The sequence below is a fragment of the Dipteris shenzhenensis genome, chromosome 19, assembly GCF_047967505.1.
Source record: "Dipteris shenzhenensis isolate YYH24624 ecotype China chromosome 19, Dip_SZ_1.0, whole genome shotgun sequence".
Taxonomy (NCBI): domain Eukaryota; kingdom Viridiplantae; phylum Streptophyta; class Polypodiopsida; order Gleicheniales; family Dipteridaceae; genus Dipteris; species Dipteris shenzhenensis.
In genome coordinates, this window is record NC_141614.1 from 4,847,124 (window position 1) to 4,857,042 (window position 9,919).

The window sequence follows — 9,919 nt, forward strand, 5'->3', positions numbered from 1 at the left end:
CATGCCGACTAAAACTGATGTGGCCAACTAAGCTTCAAGGGTGGAAGCCCCATAGGAACTGACCGGAGTTGATGAAGAGGCTGGATGGGTGGAAGACCCATCACATCTATCTGCTCCATCCCCCCCTTTGGTGGAATCCCCAAGAGAACTAACTGTGGGGAACAGACGACGCCTTCGGGCGGTGGACCCAAGAGGCTCATCTATGGCAAATGCTGATGGGTCTAAGATATCTCCAAGGGTGGAAGACCCATACCTCATAGCTGTGAAAACCATCTACTCCCCTGCTAAAGCTGATCCAACTGACTGAGTTCCCGGAGTGGAAGACCCAGAGGAACTAACTGGACATGATAAAGCTACTGGACGAGTAAAAGACTCATCCAACGTGACTGCATGAATTGACTGATCCTTTCAGGTGGAAACTCCAAGAGAATAGGCTGTTGAAGCTGCTGTTGAAGCTAGATGATTTCCATAGGTGGTAGATCCAAGAGTCTCATCATCTCGGCCTGCGGAATGAGCTAAGCTGGCCCCAGGGATGGAAGACCCCTGAGAGCACACTGTGGAAATGGCTGCACTACCCCCATGGGTGGAAGACCCTGAGGCGCTGCATGTAGCTATTGTGGAAAGTTGAAACTGAATGATCCCCTGGATTGGTAGACCCAAGGGAAACCACTGTCTGAGCTGCTGCAAAATAGTCCACTGAACTGTGCTTGGAGATGGAAGACTCCGGTGCATATAAAGGACTTCTTGCTGATGCACGGTCTGTGGGTACTGCAGATGTGGAGAGGAACTGTGAGCAGGCCATGAGAAAATGCTGGTGTTGTACAAGAATCTGCTCTCGGAGTCGCCTGCATTGGACTCCATATGCTGCCAAGTCGGCACGACATCTAGATCGTTGCGCGGCCGCCTCAAGGCGTCCTGAAACGGTCCAAAGTCATTGCATCATCCTTTGTCTTCTTGTCCTGCTCGGGCTGCTCAGAAAAGACTTTATACTGCTCAAGGAGATGATCTTGTTCCCTGAACGCTTGCCTGAGAGCTGCTCTACTGGATGGGTCCATGATGGAAGACTGGTAGACCCACCAACTGCTGCAATAATGACTGCCAGGGGAAAAAAATTCCCCCTAACCTTGCCCCGCAAGGTGTAAATGCATATGAGTGAAGACAGGAGCCGGCCCGGTGCACGATCTAATGGAGTATGGTACTACCACTGGTCTGGGGTAGGGACAAAATACAGAATTAGATAATATCCCACACATGCTCCCTCCTCTGCTGGCTGAGTCCCCATAACTAAGCTTTGCTGCCGGGACTCCCTCCAACCTAACTCAGATCGGAAGGAACCAATGTAGCATGCGGGGACTAGCTAAGCAGAAACATAGATGGACATACAAGGAGAACTCAAGCATGAGAGATACAAGAGATCTACCTAACTATAGTACACTGCTTTATTTATACATGGTTGCCAAATTGGCCTACAAAACTGTGCTGATACCACTCCCCTAACTACTACATGCGGGAGATGGAACTATGCTGCAGAACTAGGACACCCAAATCTCGCTCATATGCTGGCTGGAAGCGCTGCTGGAGGTTGGAAGCTGAGTCCTAAACTGAGGAAGGCTGAGTCTGTGAGAAGGGGGGCTGAAGGCCCCTTATATAGGGCTGGGAACCAGCCAACCTTGGGCCAGCACAACCGACTGACCAGGCTGCTGGCCTTGCCTATAAAATCAGGCCCTTTTGGGCCATTTCAGGAAGCCCTTGGGGATGCCTATGCAGGGTGCCCCTCTTGCCCTCCATCCACACTCTCTGCTGCCCTTAGGGACCCCCAAAGCTTGCAAGATATGCTACGATTTGCTGTCTAGGCAGCCAATTGTCACTGCCACCTGGGCTTGACCCCTGTTGCATGTGACATTCCCCTCTTCTGAACTTGTTGCTAGGTAGATACCTCGCAACACTTTGCCTTGGCGACCCGAACTGCTCCATTGTGGCTTGTGACTTTGGAAACTGGGAACAAACCCCTATAGCTCATGCCTGACTCATCCCTGGACTAGGGCTCACAAAGGGGTCACGGCGTACGACGAAGGGGTTAGACAATGTGTCATAGATGGGCAGTCGAGCTGAGACTAGGCCCAAATGCTACATGGCAAGGCCTCCAATGTAGTGGAGATTTGCATAGCACTTCCAAGTTACTTAACCAATGATACTAAGTATGGTTCCTTATTATGGTTGCACCATTCACCATCCTTGTGGTTGAACCTTAGCTAGACCTACCTAATGACTCATACTCTGGACTATAAAATCTGAGCAACTAAAAGGTCCACCTTGGTAATGATTTAGGCTCCATGGCCCAACGTGAGATAAATGTCATCCTTGGCACCAAATGATGGACCCGATAATAAATCCACACCATGGCCTTCCTCTAGTGTTTGAGACTTTCAACAACCTCAACCAACCAATGGGACTCTAGAGCTGAGCTGCTGTATGTTCTATCTAGATGGCAACCAACCAATGGGACTCTAGAGCTGAGCTACTGTATGTTCTCTCTAGATGGCCCTAGATGGGACTTGTCCCTTTCTACCGACCATGTACAAAGCCCCAAGGGCCCTTCCAGTGTCTCTGACCTTGCTGTATAGAGTCCTCGATGTTGGTAATATGGGGGAAGTTGGAATTGAGATAGAAGTAATATCATTGGAAAGTAAAGGAGTAGGGAGGCAAATATTCAAAATCGATTGTGCGATGGCAGAATAGGCCAAGGGTAAGTTTGACAAGTAGGGATTATCATTGACCCTTTAAAGGATCTTGAAGGGACCATATCTCAATGGAGCCATAGGGTGGTACCAACCACCATATGTACAGCATGAGTACTGTTACGTTGAACCGTATGGGGAAAAAATTAAGATACATAAGGCACGCTGGCTTTGTAAATTATTGTTTCTTTTTTCGAAAAAAGAGGGAGGGAAGGGGGGCGGGGGGGAGGATATTTAGTATTTGAGGGTGTTTGCTAGATAGAGGGGTCTAAATAGCTAAGGGGATACTATATAAGTACCATCCTCTCATGCACTTGGCCACTTTTTGATGTGACATCTAATCCCATCTACGCTCCCTTCCTCCTTCCTCCCTACACTCTCTCTCTCTCTCTCTCTCTCTCTCTCTCTCTCTCTCTTCCCTACTCCCTCTCAATCTCTCCCTCTCTTTGCTACCTCATTCTCTCTTTCCTACCTCATTCTCTCTCTCTTTCCTACCTCATTCTCTCTCTCCTACCCTTTCCTTTCCCTCTTCCCATCTCTCTCTCCCTTCTGCCCCTCTATCCCCCTTTCTCCAAATCTGTCCCTACCCATTCTCTACATTGGTATAAGAGCCCGTTCTTGGACCTGATTCACCAACGCGTACCGCCCACGTCCGTACACAAGCGTTCACTGTATACATTCCCAAGCCTTGAGAATCGAGTGTGGCCCGACCTGCTACATCGAACCAAAAAAAAAAGAAAAAGAAGAAAAGCATCCGTCGAAGGTCCAGCAGCCTTTCAGCAAGAGTAGAGAGACCTCTAGTCATTTGAACAAGAGAATTGAATCAAAGGCAAAGGGGCATCAGAACTTTTTCTACGGAGAAAAAAAAAACGTGAGCGCCAATCCTCGGGCCGAAAGATGTGAGCAACCAGCGCTCTTGTATGCATCGTCATCGCTCCCCTATGCATCGTCATCATCCCTGCCCACGTCGCATCTTCACGTGGACGCGTCTCGCCCCGCCCATCTCTGTTCACGGTGGAACTAGCTGCTCATCCCGTTTCTCCGTTGCCTATCCCTTGCCAGAACACCCATGCGCGCCTTCCACGCTACCAGCGAGCCTCGTCGACAGCACCACCTTCAACGGCTTCGTCTGTGGAAAAGCCATCATCATCGTCGCTGTCCCGACAGCCCCGCTGAAGTTCCACCTGTAGTGCCTCTCTACCTTGCTCTGTGCTTTGCCGCGCTTCACGTCGTTCCATCTCCACCATTGTCCGTCGCCCGCCTCACGTCGTTCTGTCGGCGTCCCTCAGCCGTCATCGCGCCATCCATCCGTGCTGCTTAGGCTAAGGTCAACAGTATTCCTAGGTTACTTTTACTCTGCGTTAGTTTTGGGCTAGGTTAGTTGGTTGGGTTAGGTTTAGTAGGTTTAGGTTGGGTCAATCGGGCTTAGGTTTGGTTATAGTTTGGATCTAGGTTAGGTTAGTGCTAACTAGGGTTAAAAGGAGGGTTAGTTTGGGCTTGGTCAGTGTCCTAACTGTCTTACCAGTCTTAGGTTCGGAGTCCTAACTGTCTTAGGTGACTTAGGGACCTCAAAAAATTTATATATATATATATATAAATAATAATAAAAAGAGGGCAAAAACTCAGAATTCCAGCCTCTTTTAGGGGCTTTCCACAGCCCTATTTGGGCTCATTTGGACCCCGTTTCCGAAGGCTTTTCGACAACCCTTCTTCCAAGCCTCTCCATCACATTTCAAGCTTTGAGACAGGCAGGAATTGAGCACATGTGCATGCATTTGGCGCAGTGGGACAGCAACAAAGCTTGGTCACACACTATGGGACAGCCACATGCCTTTGGAGGGAACATGGGGCAACGTGCCTCGACTTTTGGGCAGCTTATGCAGGCCGGTGAGCAGTATGCAGAAAGCTTAGGGCAGCTTCAACAGGAGGAAGATTCACAGCCCAAGGGAATCCTTCTAATCACCATCCATCATCTGTTGCACCCCATTACATTGGATGTGTTGCATCAAGTATTTTTTCCGTTTGGGCTTATTGATAAGATTATCATGCATCAGCTTTCAGGTGGTCTCCAAGCTGAAATACACTTTGCCTCGTGGGCCAGTGCATTGCAAGCACAAAACACTCTGCAAGGTCGCAATATATATGACGGTGGTTGTACCTTACACATTCAGCTGTTAAAACCGACAGAGTTGTCATTCGTGGGGTCATTCCATGCTAAAAGTTGAGATACAAATGCCATAAAGCAGCCACTTGTTTTTGAAGCTATGATGCCTAGAGGTGTGATGGCAAAGGCTAAGCAGGCCGATAAAAATAGCACCCAACATCTGAGGAGAATGCACGTATGCCAATGCTGGTAATGCAGCCAATGCAGCCCAGCCATCCTATGCCTCTCACTCGTACACAGCCAAATCATGCTTCAAAGCTAGTGAACATGCCTTTGTATGCACGCCACAACAGAGATGCATTCATCTAGGACTGAACTTAATGGTGGGGATGGAAACCTGGCCAAGCATGTAGATTGCAGGGATTATGCCAGCTGGCAGAGCCCTACAGCTGATTCTTATATGTTCATGACCACTGCCAAAAACAAAAGCGGCATCTACATGGTACAACCTGAAAATGACAGCCAAAGTTATGAAGATAATGCACAGCAAAAGGAAGATGGCTGTTATGACTGTTTTGCAAATGGGTATTATAATATTGATGACAATCAGCCCTTGCACAACCACATTGGTCTAAATACTTACTGTCCCCAGGAGTACATTAGTGCACAGCAACATCCCTCCTTGGTAGACCATGTTGAGCCCTCATCGTTTCCCACCTTACCATAACCAAACCACAGGATTCCATGATTATGGCTGATGTACCTCATGAACCCTTTAATTCCAAGTTGCAACCTTTCAACTTCTCCCTTCTTAAGCCTCCAAAGGCTGGGAATGAATAGGAGAGAAAGGGGAGAGGATGAAAGAGTGCTAGAAAGTGGCCTTCTATGAGGACTTGGAAGGGTGGGAGCTCCTCCCTCCAAACCAAAAGCTATGATAAAGACCCCACACAATCCCAACATGCTCACAGACATCAAAGAATGGCCGGTTGTGACTAATCCAAAAATGCCGATTGCATTTGATAAACAGCAATACCTTCTTGCTAGATCTACACTTTTCCCTCCATTGAGGACGTACTCAGGTGGCCTCCAACCTGGCCTTATCTACGGCAGTTCTTAAAATGAAGACCGTAGGTCCTGAAAAGAGGCAAGGTTTCCATGTGGGGTAAGATGCACCCCACATATGATGCTAGCCCACCAAGACCCAAGGCATCTATGGTGAGAAGGTTGTAGAATGTATCTGCTCCAATGTCACGCAACAAGCCCCCCAACGTGGTGGGGTTTGTATCACTCTTCCACTGTACCTAACCAACCCTACTAGCAAGGATGGTTGAACCATTCACCATCCTAGCATGTACATTGCTTTGCTCGTATTGAAGGATAGATCAGAGCCTCTATTACGTAGCTGCCCAAGTACTGGATCTGTAGATCCCAGAGCTGAATTGTTGAGAAAATACGCAACATGAATCGACTAGAAAACCCTGAAACACCTGCAGTAAGGAGCAGAGGATCATTTGGAACTCAAAAGAGCTATTCCACCGAATATTACCAACTTTTCAGAAGTCTGTCTTTTCAATACGTTTGTGGCTGCAGATAGCATGGCGAATGCTGCAGCTAGCCTCTTTTGATATCCTTATCTATGGAGAAGTATAAGAATCGCCGTGGGTATTCAGAGGAAGCAACAACTCGACTATCCTGAGCACAAACAGCACCTATAAATATAACAATCTGACGCGATCACAGAACCCGTTGATTGAACGTAGAAACTAGCGTCGGCGCAGCAGGCTTCTAATGCATGAAGTACCATGTATACTATAAAATAGCGGAAAACAAGCGCATCAGACTGGACCTAAGCAGATCAACGGTTTAAGATGTCCAGAATAACGCAAAAAAGCAAGCTTAATGTTTTGTAAAAAGCCATTGGTTTTACATTGATTTTAATCAATGAAGCATGTACGCCAAAATGCACCCTTTCCTCAAAATATTGAAACGCTAGTAACCAAGGATGCATACAAGAAGATGAACAAGATTGAACAGTAGTGAAAAATAAACTGGGAAAAGAAGAAAAAGAGGTTTCATCGCGGAATTTATCCGCAAAGCCATGTACAGAGAGGAAGAACGGGTTCAATTAGCAAACCCCAAACCCTTCAAACCTTATCAATAAGAGTCACCGTTGTCGACGCCTAATCCATACAGAACTCCAGCGTACTTCTCCGTGGCTCCATTGAAGAATTCCTCCTTAAGTTTGCGGAATGTACAAGAAGTAAGCAGGCTATCGGAACCTGCTTGATGGCAGGACCCGAACCTCTCTACCTCCAAGGTCTCGGCTAGCCTGTTCAGACCACCATGCAGGTTGTTGCAGAACTTCATCAGATATTTTATGTCATACACCGTGGGAAAGTAGATTCTTAGCAGGCTGAAGAAATCGGCCTCTGATGCCGGTAAATTCTGACATGTGAGGAGCTTCAGCAAGTAACCGAAGTCGTAGCCGCTGTGGAAAGTAACCCAGTTCATGTTCTCGTTCATTACGATACCAGAAGACATGAGCAGCTCCCCAAATCTCTGCGCATCGATGCCTCGCTCCTCATTCTTGCGGAAGTCCATACCACTCTGCCTCAGGAGCTCGATCGAATCTTGGGCGTACACATCCCCTCTCAAGCTGAATTCCCGGAAATTGAACTGCCACACGCAGCACTCGTCAGTGCCGCACCTAGGGAAAGCGCCATTCTCATCGGAGAACGTCAGACCCAGTTGTATGAGCTTCAGCATGTTCACATTCGCTCTCAGCGTTTGGTAGTGGTAGTCAGCGCTAGACTTGAACATTCCCAGAGGTCTCACAACCACGCCAGGAAACTCAGTATCCATGGCCAAGTAAGGGTAGTCATCAACAATCTCGCGGATCAGCTCAAACTCCTCCTCCAGGTTGTCTGCCCAGACCTCCCTTATCCTGAGCCCGTCGGTTTTATGCATTATCGACATCTACGAAAGATCGGAGAGCTCTTCGACCAAGGCTTTCGATAAGATTCCGAGAGTAATCTACAGCACCAAAATCTCTGTGGAACGTCCGCCGCAATGGAGACCGAAGGGAACAAGGCAGCAATTTTGGTTTCCCGAAAGCTTCGAAGGAGGGTCGAAAAGAAAACTAACGGAGAACTAGATCTACAGTTCGCAGCGGCATTCTCTCTGCGTATTTCCCTCCTGTCTCCCTGTGTCCCGCTCACACAACCTCAAGCTTCTCGTCTATGTCTCTTGTCTGCACGGCCGTTGCCAGAGGCTTACGTGCGCAAGACGCCTCTCTTCTTGTTCGGCAGAAGAAAACCAGCCGCAGAACGTCTGTGAATGCTTTGCCGATCAAGGTTACCGGCTTGATATAAGACCCTGAGGGCGAAGGGGAAACGCAGCAACGGCTGTATGAGAAGAAAGGGGAAAAGCAAACTTTGGGCTGCGTCTTGGCCGGCAAAGAGGCAGAGAAGAGGTGGGTCGCGATAAGAAGAAAAAATAGAACCCAAAATGCATCAGCGAGAAAGAGAGAGAGAGACAGTGCGAGGTAGGTCTAGAGAGAGAGGACTTTTGAGCTGTCCTCACAAGTCCCAATCCCTTTTCAAAATTTTAAATTATTCAAGCCTCCCAAGAAAGAGAGAAGATTTAAATCAAAGGCTCAATCTTTGGTTCCAGCAAATTGGCATCACAACAAGGGAAGGCCGCACATTGGCATCGTACCATGGACTCCGGAAGTTGCCACAAAGATCGTGGTTAGCTGCAAAATTTTAGAGACACAGGGTCCTCGCAAAAAATCTAGAGAGATCGAGAAACTCGATGGGTAAAAGGACTTTCCTACTTTTAAAGAGTTGCAAGAGCGAACAACTAAATTTCGAGTTATTTGGAACACGAGTTGCTTTGTTGAAGCGAAGATGGTGGAACTCTAAATGTACATGTAACGTTGCCTTTTTTCACGATATTGCGAATTGATTTTCATATCCTAAATAGGTGGAGAGAAGGTCCTTTTTTAGCAAATGAGAGAACTTTGAAAATTCACTTGCAAGAATGTGCTCTTACTTTTGCTTAGAAGATTTATTTAGTGCCAACAAACAAAGCAAAGGGGCTCTACGTGGGATCGAAAGCATTAACTCACCTCCATCTGTTCGTTAATGTTGGGAGCTTCAACCCACCACGAGTAGCATGGCCCGCCTACGACGGGTCATAGACCTGCTCCACTGGGTCTCAACATGGGATCTCAAAATCAACCTACTAATTTGAGACCTTTTTTATTTGCTAACTTGATGCATTGCCACGTGCATTCAAGATGTGAACAAAGGTAAATCTACTTAGCAAAAGACCTTGCTCTTGCATTTGCACACAAAACCCAAAAGCTTCCTCGCTTTCTTCTTGTTCAGCATACCCTAAGATCATTTTACTCCACATAAGCTCATCGCAATGAGGCCGCAAGTCATTGAAGACACTGAATGCTCCCACATTTTGTGGACATGTCCAACAAAGTAGTTCCCACAAATAAATCAAACTCAAAGCTAATCTTAAAAAGATTGGAGTTGTTTATTGAACTTCATGATGTTGTAAAGCTATTGCAAGCCTTCAATGCGCAAGAATGCTTGTTCAATGCCACAAAGCATAGCATGTTTATCCCCACGATGCACGCCATCAAAACCCCATATGACACCACCCATTGCTTGTGCTTGATCATCACCAGCTAGTAATAGCAACAATTGTCCCGTGACTACGTGCTGCACATGCACACACGCACATGCGCACACACACACACACATAGATATGTAAGGCATGGGGAATCTATTGAACTCTCAGACAGCAACAATTATTGTCCCCTCACTACATGTTGCAGATAAAAATATATGGCGAGGTTCGCAATGATTTAAGATCCTATTATGTAGGCTTTAATTAAAAAAGTAGTGTTGCAAATTTGCTTTGGTTAAGATCCTTGCAAGATTCCCAAGATGATGTATAGGTAAATGACACCTCTGGAAATGATGCGCATATGATATACTATGCAAACTTTACAATTCGAAAAGTCGTCATTACTCGAACGTTGTATGTATAAAATTTAAGG

At 47.0% G+C, this 9,919-nt stretch overlaps 1 protein-coding gene across 1 annotated transcript; it reads right to left on the reverse strand.

The window, feature by feature from the left end:
• Nucleotides 1-6,899: 6,899 nt before the first annotated feature.
• LOC147889958 (putative CCR4-associated factor 1 homolog 6) lies at nucleotides 6,900-8,311 on the reverse strand. Its single transcript, XM_087390516.1, has one exon. It carries the CDS (start codon nucleotides 7,816-7,818, stop codon nucleotides 6,997-6,999), a length of 822 nt encoding a protein of 273 aa, XP_087246642.1. The 5' UTR covers nucleotides 7,819-8,311; the 3' UTR covers nucleotides 6,900-6,996.
• Nucleotides 8,312-9,919: the final 1,608 nt, after the last annotated feature.